The sequence below is a fragment of the Rhinopithecus bieti genome, unplaced genomic scaffold (assembly GCF_001698545.2).
Source record: "Rhinopithecus bieti isolate Rb0 unplaced genomic scaffold, ASM169854v2 scaffold_48197, whole genome shotgun sequence".
Lineage (NCBI taxonomy): Eukaryota > Metazoa > Chordata > Mammalia > Primates > Cercopithecidae > Rhinopithecus > Rhinopithecus bieti.
The window spans coordinates 387,877-415,124 of record NW_016819410.1 but is presented as its reverse complement, the minus strand read 5'-3'; the positions used below and the strand labels follow the sequence as shown (position 1 = coordinate 415,124).

The window sequence follows — 27,248 nt, the reverse complement described above, 5'->3', positions numbered from 1 at the left end:
AGGCCATTATTAACCCTAACCCCTAGAGCCTAAAGAGGCTATGCAGGAGAGGAATTTCTGCAATCCAGAAGATTTACCAGAACTCTGGAAATATAGCTTTTGGAGAGGTTACCCAACAGAAAGGGTAACTTTTGGAGGAGAAATGTAGCCACTGCCCACCTGTGGCCAGGCAGAAGGAGAGAGCCAGGAGGAATCAATACCCTCCTGCTTTCCAGTCTCTCCTGCCTCCCAGCCTCCTGCCGGTGCCTCTCATTGGCCAAATCCAGCCAGAGATCTATGAGCCAGAAGCCCTGTTAATGCAGCCTCCTGGGACCCTGAGCATGGTGCAGAAAAGGCATGGTGTAGACCTGTCAGGTCAAATAGGACAGGTTATCAAGTCCCTTAATAGACATGTAACTTTTCTTTTCACACCAAAGAAGCTTTTCTTACAACTTCATGTTTAAGATTGTTTAATATACAGTCATATGGCATAATTTAACCAATCTCCTATTGTCAACCTTGAGGTTATTTCTTATTTTTATCTAGTGTAAAAATCTGTGTGATGAATATACATATGTCTTTGCAAGTATTTTGAATTACTGTTTGGATAGATTCCTACAAATTGAATTGGCTCAAATTATAGGTATTTCTTAAGCTCTTATTGCCTTAAGCTGTGTTGCCCTCAAATTTAAAGATGGCCCCTATCTGTGCATGTGTAAACTATGAAGGCAGAGCTCTGACAGTCTGGACTAAAATGAGATAATAAATGTGAGATGAGATATTCAAAAGGAATGTCAAAAGGAAGAGGTGGAGGAGAAAGCAGAACTGTGTTTTGGGAGTGCCGCCTCCCCCAAAACAGTTGATAGTCTTCCCACTATATGTAATTATGTTTCTGAGTCCCTATTTGCAAACTGCCTTGTAAATCCACAGGAACTTTCTGTATCTCTAGGATACAACATTGTTTTCTAATCACTTTTGCCAATGACCTGAGTCATTATAAATTAGCAATTTTTCCTGCAGCAGATTTTCCATTGTCTTCTGGTGAACTCACGACTTTCCTCAGGCAGCTACCAGTGTAGGGTATGCAAGACTGGAAGAGAAATGTGCCATATAAAGTGAAGGGAAAACCATCTTATAATTCAGTCCTCTCCATGCAGGGCATCACCATGGATGTCCCCTGAGAAGTTAATTTACAGCCAGGTAAGATAAGCAAGAGTTAATCATGCTGAGAAACATTAAATTCTACAGAACAAATCTTTTTGACAAACATTCTTTGAACACAGACGATTCACTAAGTAAATTTTACAAAGTGCTATTTAAATAAATTAAGATATCTCAAATGTGGCTCATCTCTGAGGGTCCCAAAACACAACCTTTCTGAGATTGAACATAACAAATATTTATTGAGCCAGACACTGTGAGGCACTGGGATAGAATATCGTCTGTCCCCAAAGTGCCTCTTGAAAACCCAGCAAAAGGAAAAAAGGCAAAAGGAGACAAAGTTCATTACGTTTCTTATTATCATTACCTAATTTTCTTTGGGCAACAGATTTCTTTGGAGCCTTTTTGCAGGAGTTCAAGGAAGGTCTGTGTATGTGTGAGGAGGAGATAAACAATTACTGTTGGTAGTTATCCTAATTCCAGGGGACTTAACAGAGGATAATGGTCAGCTTCCTTGGATTCTGGGGGTTTGATGCCTCCAAAATGTGTCATCTACTTGAAGTAACAAATGAAAACTATGGAAAGGAGTTAAACCAATGATATTTATTTTTCTGTAATCAGGACCAACCTTGTTAAAAAACAAATGCTTGACATTATTGCAAGGACGAAGAACAGTAATCTTATAAATAGTACTTGTTGTGGCACAAAAATACCACTGTGATTATCATATCCTAAAACAATCAGCAATTTGAGGCCTTAAAAAAGTCCCATGACGTAGGAGGAGTTTGGCTTTCTATGTCGTACAATACTATTATATTCATTATGAAAGCTTACATCTGACCAACTCATTGGTAAGAGCCATCAGATGACACTGGATAAGTCTTGTAACTTTCTGGAATCTTGTTTCCCACCATGAATATCAGAAATACGGAAATAGTGTCTTATGCTTTGCCCATTCCTTTCCCCACTCTCTAAGGCAGGGGTCCCCAACTCCTGGACCTCGGGCCGGTATCAGTCCGCACACAGCCTGTTAGGAATCTGACCAAACAGCAGGAGGCGAGCGAGCACTACCACTTGTGCTCCGCCTCCTGCAGGTCAGCAGCCGCGTTAGATTCTCATAGGAACATGAACGCTATTGTGAACCAGGTTGCGCGCTGCTTATGAGAATCTTAACTAATGCCTAATGGAACAGTTTTATCCCGAAACCATCCTCTCCCAACCTGCGCCACAGTCCGTGGAAAAAATGCCTTCCATGGAACTGGTTCCTGGTGCCAAAAAGGTTGGGGACTGCTGTTGTAAGGCAACTATTTTATCCTTCTCAAGTATCCTCAAACTTCATACACAACCTTCCCTCTTTGTCCTCAGTTCTGACCCCAGTTCCTACCTCATTGAAAAATTAGAAACATTCATACAGGAATGCTTTTTTTTTTCCCCCTTCTCCACCAAATCAGCAAATTAACTGCATCTGCAGCCACCATCTGGTTTCCGTCCTTTTTCCAGCGGAGAACTGTCCTGTCTTGTCCAACGCAGCCCCTCTCCCTGTTCTGTGTATTGGTGCTGCTCTCCTGACCTTTGGAAGAACCTCATCCTGTCGCTAACCCCTACCTCTGTACTGCACCATCAGTTTCCCTGTCTTTGCAGTCGTTCCCATCAGCATAGAAACTCACCTTAGTATAACTCATCTTTACAAACCCTCCCTTGACTGCTCATCGGTCAGCAAAATTTCTTGAAAACATTGGCACTTACTCTCTCTGTTTTCCTGAATCCCACTTACTCTCCAGTCCATGCCAATCTGACTTCCATCCACAACACTCTACGAGATTTACCGCTATCTGGGCCACCAGCATACTCCATATTCCAAATCCGAGGACCACTTCCCAGTCCTTGTTCAACACAATTGGTCACATCTTCCTTCCTGAGACACTTTCTTCCATTTGTGCTTTTAATATCATAATCTCCTGACCACTTCCCTCTCTGACTGCTCCTTCTCAATCTCCAGCATAAAATATTGGATGCTGCAGTGCACCCTAATCATCTCTAACTGCATTTTTGCCTAGATGGTCTCATCCACACCCAAGTTTTAAGTGCTCCTTCAGCTCCTGACTCCAAATTTATATCTCTATCCCTGACTCGCCCTGATTCCAGGTTCACATATCCAGTGTCCTGTGTGCAGTCTCCTTTTGATTCATAATAGTCATCTCAAGATTAACATATCCAAAACAGAACCACAACACACCTAGTCATTCAAACCTAAAACATGGAAGTCATCTTTAACACCATCCCTTTTATCATTCTTCATAGTCAACCCAACAGCAAGTATTGTTGGATCTGCCTCCAAAATATGTCTTGGATGTGTCTATTTTTCTCCATCCTCTCTGCCCAAACCCTCTAAGCTACCATCTCTTCTCACCTGTGGTGACTTCACGCAGTGACTCTATGCTGGTGACCTCATTTGTTTTCTATCCCAAAACAGTCATATTTAAAAAAAAAAACAAAAAACAAGTCATATAGTGTCACTCTCTTCCTTCAGTAACTTCTCTTTTATTGTAGAAGAAAATCCAAATTCCTTACCTTTATGTGCAAAGCCCCACATGATCTGACCCTGCTTCACCACTTTATCTCAAACAAATCACTCCCTCCCACATTTCACTCTCAACACACCCTCATTCTTTCTGGCCTCCAAGAGCCAAGCTCTTTCTCATCTTCAGGCCTCTGCACTTAACTCTTCGCTATGTCTGGAAAACTCTAGCTCATAGCTTGGCTGGCTCCTTCTCCAACCTTCAGGTCCCAGCTCAAAAGTCACCTTCTACAGGCCTCATGCTATATCTGAAATGGTCATCATGTATTATAATTCATGTCTCTCCCCTACTAGAATTTCACTGCCTTGAAAGAAGCCTCATTTCTTTTTTTGTTCTCTATCCCCAAAACCTAGAATATTCCTTGCTAAAGAGATACTTGGTTTAATGAATGAAAGAATGCCATCAGCAAAAGGTTAGGAATTAATCAAAAAGTGTTTTCATCCATCATGACTTCATTTCCAGACAGATGCTTGGACTGCTGGGTACATGTATTTTTGCTTGAGTCATTGGTTCTCTTATGTGGAAGATATTTTCTACAATATAGCTTCATCATTTGAAAAATGGGCAGAAAGCATTCATAGTGTAAGGAGTTGTTCATTAATATTTGCCATGGTTTGATATGGTTCATTTACCTCCACCAAAATCTCATGTTGGAATTTGATCCCGGTGTAGGGGTGTTGGGAGGTGGGGCCTAGTGGGCGGTGTTTGGGTCATTGGGGTGGATCCCTCTTGAATGGCATGGTGCCATTCTCATAATGGCGAGAGTTCTCGCTCTCACGAGACTGGATTGGATTTTGAGAGAATGGATTAGTTCCCAGGAGAGTGGGTCGTTGTAAAGCCAGAATGCCCCTTAGGTTAGATCCCTCTTGGCATATTCCTGCATCACCTTTGACCTCCACTATGATTTAACTCAACACAAAAACCCTCACCAGAACCTGAGCAGGTGCTGGCGCCATGCTTCATATGCAGCCTGCAGAACCACGAGCTAAATAAACCTGTTTTCTTTATACCCAGCATCAGGTATTCTTTTATGACAACACAAAATGGACTAAGACAGTACTGTTAAATTATATACTTTGAGTAAAATAATATTTTGAATTCTGCAGAATTTCTTTTTGTGAACCTAGCAGGTTTGAAGTTGGGATTTAAATCGCCCCCCTCTGGCGCATCTTATATTTCAGGTGTTTAGATCACTGGCTCAAGGAGGTCACAGAGGCTGAAATTTGTGAACTGCCTCCTTGGAATAAACACAGACTCGTAAGGATCATGTACTTAAAGTTTCCTAATTATGTCTTTGCTTCTCCGCATCTCAAAGAGCTTCAGCTATAGCTCTGTGTAGCTCTGGGTCCTATGCCCAGCACTGCACACTGCAGGGAGAACATCATGGAGCTGGGTGTGTGTGCCCAGGAGCTGCAGAAGAAACAGAAAGATTGCTGTGCTGTGAATGCTGGCCACCCAGGCAGAGCCTCTGGGGCACAGTGGGCCACTGGACTCACGAAGCCCATGTGAACAGTGGGTTCCTTCTGTGGTCAGTAATCTGCTCTAGCAGACTGCTGCAATGTGCTACCACACTTGTCCTCTGCTTGCCATGCTTAAGGCAGCCATTCACTAACACATGAGCACTCTTCAATTCTGGAAGCTCCCAAGTACCATTTTCAATTCAGAAACCTGTGGAAAATCTTCAACATGGGGTGGCTGTCCAGATAAATCATCTGGATACTGATTCCATCAGTAATAGCTGATGAGTCGTCTTCTAAATAAGTGAATGATTGCTTCATAGAATCAAGAGTATGATGGTGTGAACCAGAAGTACTTGATTGCAGATATTCTAGCAGGCACATAAATCAAGCTACATCAGTTCCAGCAGTTTGGGAAAGATGTCACCACTGCCATATGTGTTGGTCAGGTGGGCTGACTGTTGGAACAACCCATTTTTCTCATGTCAGTAGCTTAACACAATAAAGGTTTGTTTACTCTTATGTCACAATCCAGTCAGGTCAGTGGAGGTTCCAAAGAGGGTGGATGTCTTTGCTCCAAACAGCCCTCTGGGGATCCAGGCTTCTTCCTTCTAATGCAGATGTTCTTAACCTGGAATCCACAGATCCCCAAATGGATACACAGAATCCAGGAGGTCGGTGAACCTGTATGAGGGAAAAAGTGTATCTTTATTTTCACCAACCTCTTAACCATAATTTAACATTTCCTATAATTATGATTTAAGGCATCAAGGCATAATAATGTTAGTACCACCTGCGACTTTAATACCTACCAAAATCATAGATGTTTCATATCACATTACAATTTAGTAGATATCATGAAATATCATTTATTCATAACACTACTTTAAAATTATGCTAGTTATTAGGCCCACTTCAAGGTCTTGTTATTTACTATGTTAATTAGAGAGTATGTATATTACAATATTACAAAATTTTTTTTAAGTTCAATTTTTACTTTAGATTCAGGGGTACATATGCAGGTTTGTTACATAGGTATATTGCGTGATGCTGGGGTTTGGGATACAATTAAGCCTATCACCCAGGTAGTGAACATAGTACCCAATAGATAGTTTTTCAACACTTACCCCCCTCCCTACTTACCTCCTCTAGTAGTCCCCAGTGTCTGTTATTTCCATCTTTATGTCCATGTGTACCCATGGTTTAGCTCCCACTTATAAGTGAGAGCATGCAGTATTTGCTTTTCTGTTTCCACATTAATTCACTTAAGATAATGGCCTCCAGGTGCATCCATTTTGCTGCAAGGGACATAATTTCATTCTTTTTCATGGCTTTATAATACTCCATGATGTATGCGTAACACATTTATTCATTCTACTGACACCTCGGTTGATTCCATGTCTTTGCTGCTGTGAATAGTGCTGCAGTGAGCATACAAGTGCATGGGTCTTTTTGGTAGAATGATTCATTTTCCTTTGGGTATACATCCAGTAATGGGATTGCTGGGTCGAATGGTAGTTCTATTTTTAGTTCTTTGAGAAATCTCCAAACTCCCTTCCACAGTGATTGAACTAATTCACACTCCTGTCAGCAGTGTATATGCATTCTCGTTTCTTTGCAGCCTCACCAGCATCTGTTATTTTTTTGACATTTTGATAATAGCCATTCTGACTGGTGTGAGATGGTATCTCATTGTGATTTTGATTTGCATTTCTCTGATGATTAGTGATATTGCACATCTTTTTCCTATATATATATATTTTTTTGGCCACTTGTATGTCTTCTATGAGAAATGTCTGTTCATGTCCTTTGACCACTTTTTAATGGGGTTACAAAATATTTAATGTTTTTTCTAGCTGTATTTCAATACACTTGCATTTCTTTATAATTTTGTGTATTTTATTTTAAACGTTAAAAACCACTATTCTGAGAAGGATTCATAGGTTTCACCAGACTGCTAAAAGGGTTCATGGCAAACAAAAAATTAAGAACGCTGATCTGGTGGTTTTGCTGTCCCCTAAGACCTTTGTGTCCTTTGCATCTAGCCAGCAGAGCAGACTGGGGGTGATACTGGGAAGTAGTTTAGGGGCAAGACTTAAAAGGAATGTGTGTCACTTCTCATCCGTCAGCCCTAATTCAGTGATGTGATCCCACTTGACTGCAAGGGAGTCTGGGAAACGAGGTCTAGCTGTGTGCCCAGCAGGAAAAGGAAATGGGACTTGGTCAACACATGGAAGTGACTGTCACCATACCCAAGGGAACAGTCAGCAAAGAGATGGCATCCCAATGACAAGGGACCTCCCTGGAGAAAACTCACTTTTTATGAAATTTAGGACACACAATCAAATAATCCTGTAATAGCTGCTGTTGGTTGAATGGTTATTCCTGTCAGCATTCTGCTAACTGATTCACTTCCATGATGTCGTTTAATCCTCGTAATAATGCTGTGAAACAGGTACTATTATTATTCCTATTTTATAAATAGAGCACCAAGAACTTGAGAAATAAGCCCAAAATCAGTGCTATTAATCATGGCACTGGACTGTTTTGAAAAATATTGCCCCAGCCTGGGCAACGTGGCAAAACCCTGTCTTTACCAAAAATGCAAAAAAATTAGCTAGGCATGGTGGCATGTACCTGTGGTCCCAACTACTTGGTTGGGAGACTAAGGTGGGAGGATCGCTTGAGCCCAGAAGGCGGAGGCTGCAGTGATCCAAGATTGTGCCACTGCACTCCAGCCTGGGTGACAGAATGGGACCCCATCTCCGAAAAAAAAGGAAAAGAGAATACTGCGACCCTTGTTAAAGAGGTGGAATTTTGTACTGGTGGAGGGGATGGTTTCTGGAGCCAAAGTCCCTGGATTCATATTTCAGCTTTGCCAGTAGCTGGTTCATTGACCAGACACTTTTTACTGGAGCTTTCTATGCATCTGTAAAATGGAGATTAATATTAGTATCTGTCTTTTAGGATTAAAGGAGATAAACACTTAAGACAGCACCTAGCACACAGTAAGTGCTCAGTGAATGTTATCCACTGTTTAGACAGCCAAAATGGCCCTGTGACTACCTTCATGAACATGATCTGAAATATTCCAACAGAGCTCATTTCTCATGAAGGATATGAGGAAATAACTGAGGTCGCCAAGATACAAACCTAAGGGTGCCTACAACAGTGTCCTGAGTTATAGTCACGAGACTGGGGATGCTGTTAACTTTTCTAATGATGGAAAAAAATATGTTGGGATGACAGAAAGAAAATGTTGTTAGAAAATAGTTTCCATTTTAATATCACTCTCTCCCCTTTACAGAATTCCATGAAGGTGATGTTCAAATGCCTCTGGAAAAACTGTGGGAAGGTGCTGAGTACTGCAGCAGGTATCCAGAAACACATCCGGACCATCCATCTGGGGTAAGGCAGCCCTCTCTTCAGGGATGTAGCCTCCATCTGCTCAGTCTAAGGCCACCTGCACTCAGAAATTGTGCACCACAGTGTGCCTTAAAGGTTCTGGACACTGGGGTGACTTGGTCTTCCTAATTTCTAGAGAGATGGCCACTGCAGATCATCTAAGCCAATATGGCACAGTGGAAAGAACAAGGATGTAACATCTTAGAGCCTCATTAGTTCACTTACTGAGTCACTTTAGGCAAGTTGCTGCCCAGAGCTGCAGTTTCCTATGGAAATTTATAATAATGTCAGCTCTTCAGGGTCACATGTGAGTGCCAAAGATAAAATATATGTGAGACAGACTTATAAAGTACAAACACTAGAGTAACCTGGAATCTGTTATTGGACTTCAAGGGGTCCTTGAACCCACTGAAATTACCTGTGGAATAAAATGTACATTTACTTTCCAGTGGAGAGTATTCATGACTTTAAGCCTCACAGGCATATATAGCCTAAAAAGGGTTCAAGAACCACCACACCAATCGATGCTGCTGTTGCTTATTCTTATGATGCCTGATCATCTGGCTCAGTCACTTTCTGTTGCTCAAATAAGCTGTTTATTTGTAAAATGTATAATTTTCCTCATAGTATATAACAGCCTTCTAAAGGAAAGATAAAATGAAGGGTTAGGAGCCATAGCAGTTACAGGTCACCCCAGGGGGGCAGTGGTATTCCATTAGTCCTGTGCTTTTTGCCCTGAGTCTATCTCATCCAGGGATCTGAGATTTAGAAGGGACCTTGAGAGGCTGTAAGTTACAACCAGTGTTCATAAGGCAAGCACAAATGCACGGCCAGGCTCCTGTGTGCTTGGACACAGAGGAGTCCTTTCCACAAGATAAGTGCAGAGAAATAAATACAGTAGTCACTTTACCCAGCAAGGGATACATTTAGAAAATGCATCATGCCCAACAAATGGTATAGGCAGAAGGTGAAAATAGCTTCTAAGGTGATATTGCTAATCTATGAGGGTGGCTCCATAGTGACCATGGAGAGAAACAGGGATCTAGCTCTGTAATCATCCAGGTTGATGTTTGGGGACACACCAGAGCCTTCCAGAGCATATTACCCATAGGTCAACAGGCACTGGAGATACGGCCCTGTAAGGCTTCCCTGACCAGAGTCTACCTTATGTGTAAGAAATGCCAGTTGAAATACCTCAGGGCAGAACACCCCCCTTCTGTTCCTCAAGCCTTCAGGGAAGGAAATCCTGCAGTGTCTCCCCTGAAATCTCATTGTCAAGACAATTCACAATGGAAGCAGCTCAGTTTTTTAAAGGTTTAGAAAGAACTTCCCAAAGCTAGAGCCAGGAGGTAGGGTATTTGTTTTAAAGTCTGTCTGCCCAGAAAATTGAGCCCTATTCAGTCCCATCAGAAGCATATGCTGTTTATATGTATTTGTAGACCCCAGAATTGGTATCCCATGTTAGTCCTGTGAGCTCCTGGGGTACTCGCACAGTGGGTGGAATCCAAAATGTAGCCACTTTGCTTTCCTAGGATCCCCTTTTTCCTGATATGCTTTTAGAATTTCCCTGGTGAATTATGGTTCATAGCCCTGCCAGGCACCATACAGGAATGGGCCTGGGTTAGCAGGACTTTGAGGCCAGTCTATACTTATGAAGCCCAGTGCCTGTGCTCTCTCATGCACTGGGAGAGAGAACACACCTTTGCCTTGATCCATGAACTCAATTACATGGCTGTAGGATAATGGGGAATTTTTAATGAGTATTGGCTGGTGAGGGGATGAAGAGGGAAACATGTCAAAGCCGGAAGAAAATATGCCCTCACCTCTGATATATCTGCAGTACACACCATACCTATATAAAAAGCACACCACTTTTCTCTTAAATCTCACTCCATTCTTGTACACCAGGGGCTGGTCCTGATTTATCCCCACGTGGGACACACAATGTCCCCCAGGCCTGTGTGTCTATTAGTAGCACGTGGCAGCCAGCAGCAACTCAACCTGCCTTTAACTGGAAAGGAAGTGGGGACAGGAATAGAACAGATGCACGTTCTTCTTCCCACTCTCTGGGGTCTTTAATGGTGTGCTGGTCACAAGGCCAAGCCCAGCCAGACCTGATATGGTGCAAAGACACCTCCCCAGGTGCCTCAGCCTGGGAGCTCAGGGGAAATGGAGCTAGGCTAGGACAAGCCACTGATTTGAACAAACAGGCCTGTGAAGAGGTGGGGCATGGATTTTTGTGTTAGGTTCTATGCAGGGCTCATTACTGGAGAAAAGGTATGTTCTGAGTCAGTGATCTGCTGTTGCTGCGGTGAGGGGATACCCATGGCCTCTGCCCAGCCATCCTGGAAAGCCAGGTTTCTAGAGAAGGGAAGCACCACTTCTCTACAAACTCACAAATCATCTAATAAACATTTTCTGACATTATGGAGAGTTATTTTATTTTACTCAAAACTTTCTGTGAAAAAGTACAATGTACTATGTTTCAGGGAGAGGAACTTTGAAAACACCTAAGAGGCTACTTTTCCTGGTGACGGTGAAAATTGAGACCTTCTAACATCGTCTTTGTTTTTACTTAATAAGCACTTTACATAGCATTTATATTGTGTCAGGTCTGCTTCTAAGCACCCTATATTTATTAGCTTAATCATCACAATAAACTGGTGCTATAATTAATGATCCCCATTTTATAAGTGGGGAAACTGAGGAATGGGGCTGTCTGTAGGCCACCAAAATCATGCACACAACTAGAATTTGTAGGAGTCAGGGTTTGAACCTAGGAAGTCTAACCCCAGAACCCATTCTCTTAATCACTGTGCTACAACAACCTCAGCTCCATTCATTCACTCATTCAGTCAGGCAACATTTACTAGGTACCTACCCTCCGCCAAATACACCAACATGTGTGGAGTGACATATGATAAACAAAACACATCCCTAGAGAATCAGTCATAGTGAGGCGACAAAGAGGTTTAAAAAAATACAGACAGGTAGCCAGTGATTAACAAAACAGATGAGTAAACACACTTCAGAGGGAGCACAGAGCACTAACAGGAGTGAAGTTCTAACTCCCAACCTTCAGAATACACCCAGGACTTAACGTCTCGGCCCTTGCACTGCTCGCCTGCCCTGCTCATCTGGAATATTGCTGACAACAGCTCCTCGGTGGCCTCTGCTTTTGCTCTTGTCTTCCTGTCCTCTATTTCCCAGACAGTATCTAGAGTGATCCTTTTCAAATTAAGTTAGAGTTCTGAAAACACCCAGTGGCTTCCACCACATTCGGAATGCAAGCCAAAGCCGTCGCCGTGGGCTACAGACCCTGAATGACCTTGCCTCTGCCGTGTTCTCACTCCTCCCGTCATTCCCTGGTGTTCTGAGCTCCAGCCTCTGGCCTCTTTGCCAGGCCCGCCCACCTGAGAGCTCTGTGTCACTCCTCCCTGGTGTGTCCTCACTGTGGGTGCCAGCATGGTGTCTCCCTCACTTCCTCTAGGCAGGTCTCTACTCAAATGTCACCTCCTCAGAGAGGCTTCCTCTGGCCACTCTATTTAAAATAGTGCCCCCGTCACTAATCCTGCTTAACAGCAGTGTTAGGCTGCTGAATTTTTCTTTCTGGGACTTAGTAACACCTGATATATTAAATATCTATTTCTTTTTCAATTATTTTTTAATTTTTTTAATCTCTTGTTTTCATAGATTGGGAGTACAAGGTGCAGTTTCGTTGCATGGCTGTGTTGCACAGTGATAAAGCCTGGGCTTTTAGTGCAGCCAGCATCCAAATAGTGAAAGTGGTACCCCTTAGGTCATTTCTCATCCCTCACCTCCCTCCCACCCTCCCCCTTTCGAAGTCTCTAATGTCTATTATTTCACTTTCTGTGTCCATGTATACACATTATTTAGCTCCCACTTAATAAATATCTATTTCTTTAGGGGTTTCTTGTCTGCCTGTAAGTTCCCACTCGAAGTTCCATCAGGGCGGAGTCTATATTTTATTCACTGTGTTATCAGGAGACCCTGGAACAGTGCCTGAACATACTAGATTCTCAATAAATCATCGTTGAATAATTGACTGAATGAGTGAATGAATGAATGAATCGCTTTACGACATCAAAGAAGGGTTCCCTGGAAGTGAACCGTTGAACTGAGTGCTGCAGGATAAGGAAGAGTTTGCAAGGCAAACAAGAGGGAGGAAAAGCATTCCAGACAGAGGGGAAACGCATGTGCAAGATTTCGAGGCAAGAAAACAGATTGGCTTAGTATGATTGTTTTGCTCTCTTTTGCATTAGGCGCGTTGGAGACTCTGACTACAGTGATGGAGAAGAGGACTTTTACTACACTGAGATCAAGCTCAACACAGATTCAGTGGCAGATGGGCTGAGCAGCCTGGCCCCAGTCTCACCTTCCCAGTCCCTGGCGTCACCTCCTACTTTCCCCATCCCAGATTCAAGCCGAACAGAAACTCCTTGTGCCAAAACAGAGACTAAGTTGATGACGCCCTTGAGCCGCTCAGCTCCCACCACCCTCTACCTCGTGCACACTGACCATGCTTACCAGGTGACTTGCAGGGGACTGTGAGAGCAATCACTTTGACCTTGACCAAAACCAGGGGCCATCTGGCCTATGAGTAAAAGATAACTTGGTGGAAAAACAGCATCACACACAGCAGCCCAGTAGCTTTGTTTCTTTTTCTCCCTTTAAAACCAAGATCTCACACAGATAGGGTCCTATGGTCTAGTCTCAGTTTGCCCAATGCTGCCTGTGGATTCGATCCCATAGAGGTTGTTATGATGATAAAAATCCCTTGGGCACAGTGGCTCACACCTGTAATCCCAAACACTTTGGGAGGCCGAGGCGGGTGGATCACCTGAGTTCGGGAGTTTGAGACCAGCCTGACCAACATGGTGAAACCCCGTCTCTACTGAAAATACAAAATTAGCTCGGTGTGGTGGCACATGTCTGTAATCCTAGCTACTCAGGAGGCTGAGGCAGGAGAATCACTTGAACCCAGGAGGCAGAGGTTGCAGTGAGCCAAGATCGCACCCTTGCACTGCAGCATGGGCAACAAGAGCAAAATTCCATCTCAAAAAATAACAATAATAATCCCTAATGTTATCTCAGCATGGTGGGGTATGCCTGTGGTCCCAGCTGCTCGGGAGGCTGAGGCGGGAGAATCGCTTGAACCCGGGAGGCGGAGGTTGCAGTGAGCCAAGATCGCACCACTGCACTCCAGCCTGGTGATAGAGCGAGACTCCATCTCAAAAAAAAAAAAAAAAAAAAAGTCCCTAATGTTGCAAAGCCCTCAAAATGGTGCCTGGCACATTACATAAGTATCTATTTAAAAAAAAATAATAAGGCCGGGCACAGTGTCTCACACCTGTAATCCCAGAAATTTGGGAGGCTGAAGCGAGTGGATGACTTGAACTCAGGAGCTCGAGACGAGCCTGGACAACGTGGTGAGGCCCCATATCTACAAAAAATACAAAAATTAGCCAGGCATGGTGGTGCGTGCTGTAGTCCCAGCTATTTGGGAGGCTGAGGTATGGGAGGATCACCTGAGCCCAGGGAGGTTGAGGCTGCAGTGAGCTGTGATCATGGCACTGCACTCCAGCCTGGGTGACAGAGTAAGACCCTGTCTCAAAAAAATAAATAAATAAAAGGTAAGCATTGGAAAAGTTTGGCACAATGGCAGAATCACACTCCAAATCTGGGACTTCATGCCCTGCCTTCTAAATGGATAATTAAGCATCTCAGATTAGAGTAGTGGTTCTCAATATTCCCCAAATCAACAGTGCCAGCATCACCTGGGAACTTGTTAGAAATGTAAATTCTTGGGACCACCCCTCTTCCACACCCCCCTGCATTCTGTTTTAACAGGCCCTCCAGATAATCCTGAGTCATGCTAAAGTCTGACAAGACCTTAGGGACAAATCCTACAAATTTAGGACGGGGTAAAACTCCCTTTTTCCCACCAGAAGTTACTTTTTTTTTTTTTTTTTTTTTTTTTTTGAGACAGGGTCTCAATCTTTCTCTCAGGCTGGAGTGCAGTTCACCGCAGCCTCAAACTCCTGGGCTCAAGCAATGCTCCTGCCTCAGCTTCCCAAGTAGCTGGGACTACAGGTGTGCACTACCACATCCAGCTAATTTTTTAAATGTTTTGTAGAGACGAGCTCTCACGCTCTCACTACATTGCCCAGACTGGTCTCAAACTCCTGTCCTCAAGCAGTCCTCCCATGTTGGCCTCCCAATGTGCTAGGATTATAGGCCTGAGCCACCATGCCTGGCCATTAACTCTTTTAAATGTTGATTTGTTTTTATACAATGTTAATACATTCAAATTTTAAGAAAATATTTGTCCTATAATTCTCAACTACCTTATTCAATTTTAAAATCTCCTTTACATACTTGTAATTATGTTCCCCACCCTTGTTTTATAAAACTTTCCATGTAACTAAATAATATCCAATTAAGTTGAAACACCAAATTGTTTTAATCATTCTTATTATTAGGTGTTTACTTTTTAATCTATCCTGTTTTTTCATCATCATTAATAACTCCACTGTAAACATCTCTGTGCCTGTAGTGTTTATTTTTTCTTTAAATTCTCAGAAGAATAATTATTGAGTCAGAGGATGTAATATGAGTGAACAGCTTATGACTCTTACTGTGTATTGTCAAAATGCTTTCCAGTAGTACCAAGTACAAAGCCACTGCCACTAGCAAATATATTTGTAATTAGAAAATTACAAATTTAGTCGAAAAATTTAGCCACTTATTTAGCAGACTTAAACTCAAGAGTAATGGAATAGAGCTAATGTTTGAATTAGTGTAATAAATTTCATTCCTGACTCTTATTATGTTGGTCAAAACAAGTAATTCATTCATCTTTATTTATCACTGTTACACTTAGGCCAGAAATCATGGGTGCCAACTTACTTAAATCATTTTGCTCATCTATATAATGAGAGTTGGAACACACACTAGTTGATCTCGAATGTCCTTCCCAAAGCATAAACTTAGAAATGTTGAGACTTTTCTGTTTATAGAAATTATAAATGCTCAGCACAGAAAATATTAAACACAGTAAAGAAAGAAAATTCATCCCTAATTCCAACCTTGGTTAATATTTTTTGTATGTACTTCAAGACTTTGTTCTATGTTTATATATGTGCAGTTTTAAAAGGGATCTGTTGCAGAACTGTTTTACTGTATTTTATTTTTTCTACTTAATATATCATGAACATTTTCCCATGCCAATGAATCTTCTTCAACAACACCATTCTAAAAATTGATGCCTAATATTTATACATATTTATGGGGTACACATAACATTTTGTTATATGCATAAGATGTATAATAATCAAGTCAGGGTATTTTGAATATTAATCCCTTGTGTATTTATCATTTCTGTGTGTTGGGAAGATTTCCAGTCCTCTCTTCTAGCTGTTACGAAATTTAAAATACATTGTTGTTAACTATAGCCATCCTACTCTGCTATCAAACATTAGTATTCATTCTTTCTATCTAACTGTATGTTTGTACCTACTAACCAACATATCTCCCCACCATGGCCCATCACACCCTTCCCCACCTCCCATAACTATCATTTTATTCTCTACCTCCATGACATCAATTATTCTAGTTCTCACATATGAGTGAGAACATGTGATGTTTGTCTTCATGTGCCTAGTTTATTTCACTTACCGTAGTGACCTGTAGTTCCATTCACATGACTGCAAATGACAGGATATCATTCTTTTTAATGGCTGAATAGTATTCCATTGTGTTCTTACCACATTTTGACACTTCGTCTGTTGATGGACACTTAGGCTGATTCCATATTATCTTTGCTATTGTGAATAGTGCTGCAGTAAACATGAGAGTGCAGGTATCCCTTTGATAGGCTGATTTCCTTTTATTTAAATAAATACCCAGTAGTGGGATTGCTGGATTATATGGTAGTTCTGTTCTAGATTTTGAGAAATCTCCATATTGTTTTCATAATAGGTGTATTAATTTACATTCTCGCCAACAGTATATACAAGATCCCTTTTCTCTCCTTCCTCACCAGCGTCTGTTATTTTCATCTTTTAATAATAGCCAATCTGACTAGGGTGATATGATACTTCATTGTGGTTTTGATACACATTTTTCTGATATTAGCGATGTCGAGCATTTTTTCATGTACCTATTGGTCATTTGTATGTCTGCTTTTGAAAAATTTTAATTCAGGTCCTTTGCCCACTTTTTAATGGAATTATTTGGTTTTTGCTATTGAGTTGTTTTGAATTCATTGTATATTCTGGATAGTAGTCTCTTGCCAGATGAATAGTTTGTGGGTATTTTCTCCCATTCAACAGGTTGCTGTTCACTCTGTTGATTGTTTCTTGTGCCGTGCAGAAGCTTTTTAGTTTAATATAGTCACATTTGTCTATTTTTGTTTGTTTCCTGTGCTTTTGAAGTCTTAGCCATAAAAATCTTTGCCTGGGCCCATGTCCTGGAGTGGTTTTCTTGTGTTTTCTTTCAGTAGTTTTATAGTTTAGGGTCTTACATTTAAGTTTTTAATCCATTTTGAGTTGATGTTTGTAAATGACAAGAGTTAGGGGTCTAGTTTCATGTTTCTGCACGTGGATATCCAGTTTTCCCAGCAGCATTTATTGAAGAGGATGTCCTTTCCCCAGTGTATGTTCTCATCGCCTTGGTCAAAAATCAGTTGGCTATAAATATGTGGACTTATTTCTTGGTACCCTATTTTTGTTCCATTGGTATATGTGTCTGTTTTTATGCCATTTTAACAACGTTTTGAATTACTCTGTAGGTATATCATGATATATTTACCTACTTCCCTATTACTGGCATTTGTGTTGTTTCCAGTATTTTTTTTTTTCCTTTTCTTTTTTTTTTTTGAGACGGAGTCTCGCTCTGTCACCCAGGCTAGAGTGCAGTGGCGCGATCTCGGCTCACTGCAAGCTCCGCCTCCCTGATTCACGCCATTCTCCTGCCTCAGCTTCCCAAGTAGCTGGGACTACAGGCGCCCGCCACTACACCCGGCTAATTTCTTTTTTTTGTATTTTTAGTAGAGATGGGGTTTCACTGTGTTAGCCAGGATGGTCTCGATCTCCTGACCTCGTGATCCACCCGTCTTGGCCTCCCAAAGTGCTGGGATTACAGGTGTGAGCCACCACGCCCGGCCTTGTTTTTTTTTTTTTTTTGCGACAAGATTTCACTCTGTTGTCAGGCTGGAGTGCAGTGGCATGATCATAGTTCACTGCAACCTCGAACTCCTGGGCTCACATAATCTTCTTGCCTCTGTCTCCCAAGTAGCTGGAACTGCAGACACACACCACCACCCCTGACTAATTTTTTTTATTTTTAGGAGAGACGAAGTCTCACTGTGTTGCCCTCACTGGTCTCAAACTCTGGCCTCAAGCAATCCTCCTGCATCTGACTCTCAAAGTGCTGGGATTACAGACATGAGCCACCACACCCAGCCCCAATTGTTTTTTTATAATATATAGTTGTGCAAGGAACATTCTTGCGTACATTTCTTTAGAATGAATTCCTAGAGTGGAATAGCTAACACAGAGAATGCTAAGAATTTTTATATGTACTGTCAAATTACCTTCCAAGAACATTGTACTAATTTACACCCACCCTCACAGTATAGCAGGGTATATTCCCCAATTTTAGAGTGAAGAATTCTATCTCACAGGTATCCTAAAATAAGTATATGTACATATAATAAAATTTCTTTTCAGAAATCAACAGTCAAAAACCATCTCTTTTTATACTTTAGATAGCTTGCTTAGGTGTATATACAAAGTTTATTTCTGGCTGCTCCCTTTAACCTTGTTTAATCTCTTCCTATTAGATAATTAGTCTAAGTTATTAATATAGCTGAGACCATTTCTGAGGTCCTCCTTTGGTAATAAGAGCTTAAAGCTCCGAAGGAAAATACTCCTTCATAACAGCTTTCTCTGTTTTTTTATTTGACAGGCCACACCCCCTGTGACCATTCCAGGATCGGCCAAGTTCACCCCAATGGCAGCAGCTTCAGCATTTCCTGGCAATCTCCTCCGGTCACTTTCACAGGCATTCCGGTAAGTAGAAAACGAAAAGCCAAAATCTGGTCAAAGCCAATGTAGACTAAATTTAGAGAGCGAATAGTAGAGGCATGCAAGAAAAATACAAACATCAGGATGCCAGAAGTACTATATTTCTTAAATGATATTTGTAAACTCATCAGCAGGTATCACTTCTCTTCAAAAAGGTGTTTTGCATTTCAGAAAACTATAAGAGAGTTTCAACTGTTCATAAACATCTTGTTGGAAATATATCAAGATTTTTTTGTGTTGGTAGTATATTTGTATGTTTCCAAATGACGGTAAAATTAATAGCTGAACTCAGATCTTGTATAGAAAAAATGGTGTTTATCATTATAAGTAACTATAAATTTTATTACTTAGGAAATATTGTTCTGTATGTATGTCATTTTGAAGTCTCAAAAATACATTAAAATCATTTTTTCTTTCAAAGTCTGAATAATCCATGCTGATGGATAATCTGAAAGTAAATGAGTGCTGAAATATGCAATCAGACTTAAGTAGTACATAAGAATTGATTTGACATATTAAATGATTCCTGTCTGATAAATCACTGTGAATTAACTTGATTTCTAACCATTCATTTAAAAATATATTGGGTCTTTTATAGTTTATCACAGAACAGCCACAGACATGCACACTGTTGAGGCTCACAGTGGTGTATAACTCCTGATAAGGTTCAGGAAGTGGCTTGTGATAACAGATATTAACCTTATTTTCTCTTCTCCACCCTTCTCCCCAAGGACCTCACAAAAGCTTCTTATTGTCAACCACTGGCAGCTCCCCAAGGTTTCCAGCAAAGTCTAAACCCTTCTGTGGAACTGATAAAAATGAAAGTGGCTGAATGAATTATGCTGTGCTCTGTTGATGAATATTTATTAAATTCCATAGAGGAATAGCCAACAGTAAAAAGCATACTGCTGGAAGCAATTTGGGAAATAGTGGCTTCCAGAAAAGACTCTGGGAATGTGATTTGTAAACAATACCATGGGTCTGGAGTCATTTTTAAAGTTGTATTTTCATTGAATAGTGGTAACTTCTGGTAGCTCTGCAAGAGTGACCTTGTTAGTAGACATTAGAAGAGGGCAGCTTAGCCGTGTTGGTATTAGTTTTGCTTCTGGCAAGAACACTGATCCACTGATGTAGGTGTCAGAGGTTAACAATCTGTCTGTTTGAGGACTTTTTTTTGGTAGACATAAAAAGACCCGGAGTGACTCTTGATGTCACTTTTGAGACAGCCTCTCTGTATTAACTTAAAATGGCAGCCACAGTTACAGAATTATTGAGACTATCTATTCTGCATCCTATTAATTCCTGCCTTTGACTTGGGAAGAATTTTCAATGGTGTATGGGAAGCATACACCATGTTGCTCATCTGATGCTATAGCATGGAGATGGAACAGCCCAGTTCAGACCTCTTTCAGACTACCTCTGTGGCCATGCAAACTGGAATGTTTTCCCCTTTGCTTTTCTAATTAAATTATCTTCTGAGGTATAGGGAAATCACTCTGAGGGGCTCTTTACTAGCTCCGTGTCCTTTATGGTTCTTATGTGTCTTACACACTAGGATACCAGCCAGGATACCTTATATCATTTGTTTTTCAACAATGGAATGTTAAAACTCTGCTGCACACACTGTGTATTTCTACCCTCATCTCAGTGCCCTTGAATTTTTACAGAATCCCTCATTTCACTCTGTGTTGGTTACCTGGGACATTCTAGACAAAAACTTTGACAGACAGTATATATACGATATCTAAGACATACTATAGCTGGATTAAGTCGGTATTCCACTAAAATCCTATGTGAGCTTTTTTTTTCTCTCTCTCTCTCCTTGAAACAGGGTCTCAGTCCATGACCCAGGCTGGAGTACAGTGGTGCTATCGTGGCTCACTGCAGGCTCAACCCCCCTGGGCTCAGCTCATCTTCCCCACTTCAGCCTCCTGAGTAGCTGGGACTACAGATGCACACCATCACACCTGGCTAATTTTTGTATTTTTAGTAGATACGGGGGTTTCCCATGTTGCCCAGGCTGGTCTTGAACTCCTGAGCTCAAGCAATCCACCCACCTCAACCTCCCAAAGTGCTGGCATTACAGGCTTGAGCCACCGTGCCCAGCTGAGAGCTTCTAATTTATTCTTTCACCAGAGAATTCCCAATTTTGCTGATTGTGTAACCTGTTTCAGCAAAGACTTTAGACTGATTTTAGCAGTCAAGCTTGCCATTCCTGTTTAAAGATAAAATAAGGGTAGGGTGGAATTTTCAAAGGTTTTTGTTTTACCCTAGAAAGACAAGAAGGCTACAACTAAGAATGTTCTTTATGTTGCTAAACTGTCTGGCTATGCTTTAAAAAAAAAAACAAGCAGGTGCTGCTGTCGTCCTTCTTCTCCTGGTGGGCTAGCTCTCATGACGGCCCACCCACACAGATGCAGGACTGTTGCACACCCACGGGCAGCATGCCAGCAACTGTCCCTGATGCTCCAGGAGGGCCAGGCAAGCCAGGTAGAATTTAAAAACATGTGAATTCTTACCCTCTAAATTGGTATAATAGGGTTTTCAGACCAAAGCTCTAAAAGTTGTAAGTTATAATGAATTTGTATTCATGATGGCTTCAATTGTGTCCAAACTGAAGAACAGAGAAATATTCATGTTATAAAATGCTTTTCAAAAAATTACCTTTATCCTTGTATTCTAAAATAAATACCCTGAGGTTGTCAACCCTGTTTAGAGTTTACTTTTCTCCCACATCTTTGAGACTTGGTATTGAGGATGGATACTTTTGTACACTTCCTAGAAAGTGGGAAAAATCCCTTTCTGAAAAATCCCAAGGGTTGTAGGATTTTATTTATTCATTTGCCTATGCTAGATTTCTTGAACATTGGACTTTAATAAGTTCCCTGGGTAAGACCTCTTCCCGGAGGTGTGTAGCCGAGAAGGCTGAACTGCATATTTAACAAATGTAACTGGAAGTTCAGTCTTTTGTAGCCTAAGGCTGTGGGGAGAGGGGTAGGAAAGAGAACATCCTTAATTACAAGTTTCTTTGACATGTTTTTCCCTAATGACCTGCCTTCTCTCCTAATTATCTCCATTTCTTTCTCTCTCTTTTCATGACAGAAAACTAAGAGCCCTTGGCCCCTTTATTAATCAGCTCAAGGCTGCCATAAAATACCATAGACTTGGCAGCTTAAACAACAGAAATTTATTTTCTCACAGTTCTAGAGGCTAGAAGTCCAAATCAAGGTGTCAGCCAAGTCAGTTCTGGTGAAGACCCCTTCCTGCTTGTAGATGGCTGCCTTCTCACTGTGCATGCATAGCCGAGAGAGAGAGTGCGCACAAGCACATGCCAGGGCACTGGCAAGCCAAGAAGAGCAAACATGGAGAAGGAGTGCACCAGTCTCAGCTATCCCTTCTTAAAGGACACTAATCCTGTTGGATCAGGGCCCCACCCTTATGACTTCCTTAAAGGCCCTATGTCCAAATACAGCCACACTGGGGATTAGAGCTTCATCATATGAATTTGAGGGACACAAACGTTCTATCTATAACAACCCCTAAGAAAGCAAGTATGAGCTGGTCAACTTGCTATCCAAGAGCAGTTCTAGGAGGCCTCAGGCTGTTGGGGAGGGTCTCCAAAGCTGAAATAGTGCTTAATTGTCAAATGCTTAGCTTGTTTGAGGTTTCTTTTTTAATGCCTTGAGGGAAGGTTCAGAATTATATGAGGTTAAAACCAAGCCAGAGGCCTTTTTCCCCCCTCTTAAGAGATAAAAAAATTCAAAGAAAAGAAATTTCTCCTGCATATTTACAGAAGGGCACAGCATCTCTAGTGTGAGGCTTACTTGCAAATCCTTGCTCTGGCATTTGTGAACACCATGTGACCCTTCTAAAGTAATATCCTCTACTCTAGTACTACCTTGTAGAGTTGTGTCGCTCACACAATGCCTGGCATGTAGCTGACACTACAGATCTCTTACCATCATTGCTGCCTGTACTATGTCTCAGCACTGTTTAATGGGTCAGAGAAAGCGGCTCCTCCCTATTTAGGATTGATTTCTGTAACACAGATATACTCAACACATGGGAGAGATTAACCACAATTTTTACAGATAATAATTTAGAGTTCTTTAGATTCTTCTGAGGTCACACCTAACCAGTAGACAAACTATGAACATATAGCCCAACAATTTTATTTAATTAGAAATATTATCATATTATACTGTCCAAGTACATTATATGCTTTATAAAACATGCCACAAAATAGAACTTAGAAGTGGTTAAGAAATAAACAAATTGCAATGCAGAGACCACTAAGAGAGAGAGTATTTGCTTTATGGGGCTTTATTTTAGGACACACATTTTTTCCATCAGCGATGTGGCAGGATGGAAGAGTGCAAAAAGCAGGGCTTTGACATCATTCAGAAGTGAGTTCCAAAGCCAGCTGTGTTCAAGTCAGACAACGGTGTTCAAATCCTGAGTCCATTTACTAACTGTGTGGTCTGGGCAGTGCACTTAACTTCTCCATTTCCTCATCTATAAAATGGAAATGATGGCTATGATAGGGTTGTTGTGAAGATTAAAATAGATAACATATGGAAGACACTTAGCTTATATAGCAGGCTCTCAGCAAATTACTTCTGCTGCTACTTTTACCTCTGGGATGCTCTGCAGGCCACTTCCCTGCTCAAAGCCTAAATTTCTCTATCTGTAAGATGTAGGTATAGATTGCTTATTTTGCAAGTTTGCTGTGAGAATTAAAAGAGATAATAGATAACCTACTTGCCTGTCTTTCACATTCCCAAACACTGAATAAATGGTAGTTGACTGCCCCAGTTACTCCCTTGGTTTCTCCACCCTCATCCTCAACTAAAATAGGAAGCTGAAACATAACTGTCTTGCCATTAAAAGTCTCAAGAAAAACTCACATGTCATATTGAGCCTCCCACTGAACTAAGCCACATACGGAAGTTTGAAGTGGGTCCTCTGTCTTTTGCTATGTTGTACCCTGTAGAAACACATGTACTGAACTCCAGAGTTAAGAGAGCCATTAGCAGGAAGAAAGACTTTGGTGAGGGGTCATTCCTGCAGGAGGTCCATGTTGTGGTTTGAAAGTGTCCCCCAAATTTCATGTGTTGGAAATTTAATCCCCAGTGCAACAGTGTTGATAGTTGGAACCCTTAAGAGGTGATGGGGTCTAGCAGACTCTACTCTCATGAATGAATTAGTGTCATTATCAGGAGAGTGGGTTTGTTGTAAAAACAAGTTCAGCCCTTTCTTAAGTGCACTGTTACCCTTCTACCCTTTGCCCTGGGATGACACAGCAAGAAGGCTGTTGTCACATGCAGGCCCCTCAACCTTGGACTTTCCAGCCTCCAGAACTGTAAGAAATAAATTTCTGCTCATTATAAATCATCCAGTCTCAGGTATTCTGTTACAGCAGCACAAAACAGCCGAAGACAATCCATATCCCTCAAACTCTGTTCCTGGAATTTTCAAAAGCCTGTTCCTCATGCCTCCCTCACCCTGCTGCTTCTGCAATTTTCTCATCTCAGAAAGTGGCACCACTGTCCCTTCAGCCACTTGGGCCAGAACGTGGGATTCATTCTTGACTCCTCAGTTCATCCTTGATTGATCTAAAGATGCAATTTTCCTTGTGCCCCATCCCAACCCACAAGTCCTAGGCTGTGCCTCTAAACATCAGGAATCCAGGCCCTCCCACCACTGCCACCATACCTAGTCTAAACTACCAGTATGTGTTTGCCTGGAATACTGCAAAAGCCTCTTAACTCCAGGGCTCCTTTCCAGGCTATCTACTGTCCATTCCCCAAAGAGCCAGTGATCTTTTTAAAGCATTAATCAGATGTCTTGCTTTTAAAAACTCTCCAGTGACTGACTTATTGTGCTTAGAATAACATTCAGATCCCTTATTGCAGGTCAGAGGCATAGCTTGATACTTCCCTCTCCTCTCCTCCCACCCTCCACCTCCCACAAAGTGCCCACCCCCTTTTCTGCAATGCCTTGTAGGTGAAAGGTGACCTCCTCGGGAGGCCTTCTCTTACCACTCAAAATAAATAAATGTCCTCTCCTTCTATTACACGTTAGCCTATTACCCTATTTTATTTCTGTCAGCTACTTATCACTAAAATGGTCTTGTGTGATTTTGTATTTATTGTCTATCTTCTCACTAGAATGTAAGCTCCATGAGAGCAGAGAATTTGTTTTGTTCACAGCTATATCCGCAGAATCTGTAACAATGCTTGGTACATAGCAAGTACTTAATAAGTGTCTGTTGAATGAAGAGTATCCAATAATCTCATATCACTTCATGCAAAAGGGCTATGGCAACTTTGCATGATCTAGAAACTTCCACATTATCCCTGGCTGATGGAAGTAGTGTTACTGTCATGTCAACCAAACTTTTCCAGTTCTCTGACTAAATGAAGCACAGTGTTCTTGGGATTCTATTAGTTCTACAAGAGTTGTTAGATTTTTATGTTTATTTTCCTGATAATTTAAAACAATTCATATAAGCATATCATAGATCATCTACAGTGACTATAGATGTCTCAGGTATTCACTCCCTCTAGTTTGCTGTTACTCATCCTGTACAAAACCAAAGCCATTATGAGATGGGGTGAGGAGGATTCTGCTCTTGGAGGAAGCTACATATCTATACACATGAAATGAATGCACTGAACTCCAAAGCTTTTATTTTTAAAAACTCTGAATGTTACCTCTGCTGGCCCTTGCTCCACCCAACTTAAGCATGAAGACCAGTGGTATAGAATAATTCAAACTCATGGCAACAGTGGTTCCAAATGTTAGATTTTTTTACTTACCTGTATAATTTTTTTTTTTTTTTTTTTTTGAGATGCATCTCACTCTGTTGCCCAGGCTAGAGTACAGCGGCACAATCTCGACTCACTGCTGCCTTGAACTCTCCACACTCGGGTGATCCTCCCACCTCCGCCTCCTGAGTAGCTGGGACTATAGGTGCACATCACCAATCTGGCTAATTTGTGTATTTTTAGTAGAGATGGGGTTTCACCATGTTGCCCAGACTGGGTTCAAACACCTGGACTCAAGTGATCTGCCCACCTTGGCTTCCCAGAGTGCTAGGATTGCAGGTGTAAGCCACCACTCCTGGCCCTACCTGTATAATTTTTTAAATGTCTAAGTTTTGTGCTGCTATAACAGAATATTTTAGACTGGGTAATTTGTAATGAACAGAAATTTACTGACTAACAGCCTGGAGGCGGGGAAGTCCAACATCAACATGCCAGCCTCTGTGAGGGCCTTTATGCTGCATCATCACATGGCAGAAGGTGAGAGGGTAAGGGGGGCCAGACTGGCCCTTGTAGAACACTGATCCCACCCATGGGAGTGGAGCCCTCAGAGCCTAATCACCTCTTAAGGGCCCCACCTCTTAATAGTATTATATTGGCAAGTAAGTTTCAACATGAGTTTTGGAGGGGACAAATATTCAAACCATAGCATTAAAATTAATGTCTGGGAAAATAACACTGATGATCTCTATTAGGCCATTCTTGCATTACTATAAAGAAATACCGGAGACAGAGTAAGTTATAAAGAAAAGAGGTTTAATTGGCTCTGCAGGCTATACAAGAAGCACAGTGGCATCTGCTCTGCTTCTGGGGAGGCCTCAGGGAGCATTTACTCATGGTGGAAGGTGAAGCGGGAGCAGGCACGTCATGTATGAAGCACGAATGGGCATAAAACCACCACGGTCTTATGTAAACTCAAGAGTGAGAGCTCACATATCACCAAGAGAATGGTCCAAGCCATTCATGAGGGATCCATCCCCATGATCCACACACCTCCCACCAGGCCCCACCTCCAGCATTGGGGATAACATTTCAACATGAAATTCGGGCAGGGACACACATCCAAACTGTATCCCGAGCATTCCTTTATGTTCAAAGAGAAGAGAAAGTACTAATACCTATACTAGAGAAAAGCAATTCTCTAAGAATGGGGAACGCTCCCATGACTTTTAATTGACAATGCTATTCCTATGACCACGTTGGCTCCTAGGTTTTTTTTTTTTTTTTTTTTTTTTTTTGAGACGGAGTCTCGCTCTGTCGCCCGGGCTGGAGTGCAGTGGCCGGATCTCAGCTCACTGCAAGCTCCGCCTCCCGGGTTCTCGCCATTCTCCTGCCTCAGCCTCCCGAGTAGCTGGGACTACAGGCGCCCGCCACCTCGCCCGGCTAGTTTTTTGTATTTTAGTAGAGACGGGGTTTCACCATGTTTGCCAGGATGGTCTCGATCTCCTGACCTCGTGATCCGCCCGTCTCGGGCTCCCAAAGTGCTGGGATTACAGGCTTGAGCCACCGCGCCCGGCCGGCTCCTAGGTTTTTAAATTTATTAAATGTCTGCCCTCCCATATATGGCAATACTGATTAATTAGTTGAAACATTCTTTTTCCTTCGTTAAAAAAAATTAATTTGTTGCAGCTTGTAAGAATTCCAGAAGCTGGGGACATTATTTAGTGTTACGAGAGCAGGTGATGCAAAGGGCTGAAGTGAGTAATCCGGAAGGGACTGAGGACAGCAGGG

At 41.8% G+C, this 27,248-nt stretch overlaps 1 protein-coding gene across 1 annotated transcript in view; it reads left to right on the top strand.

Annotated features, from left to right (window-relative positions):
- ZNF704 (zinc finger protein 704) overlaps window positions 1-27,248 on the top strand; it is a 257,024-nt gene that overhangs the window by 213,944 nt on the left and 15,832 nt on the right. Inside the window, 4 exon segments of the mRNA XM_017858962.1 lie at window positions 8,484-8,584; window positions 12,865-13,132; window positions 18,572-18,608; window positions 18,611-18,675. Coding sequence (XP_017714451.1) covers window positions 8,484-8,584; window positions 12,865-13,132; window positions 18,572-18,608; window positions 18,611-18,675 — 471 coding nt within the window.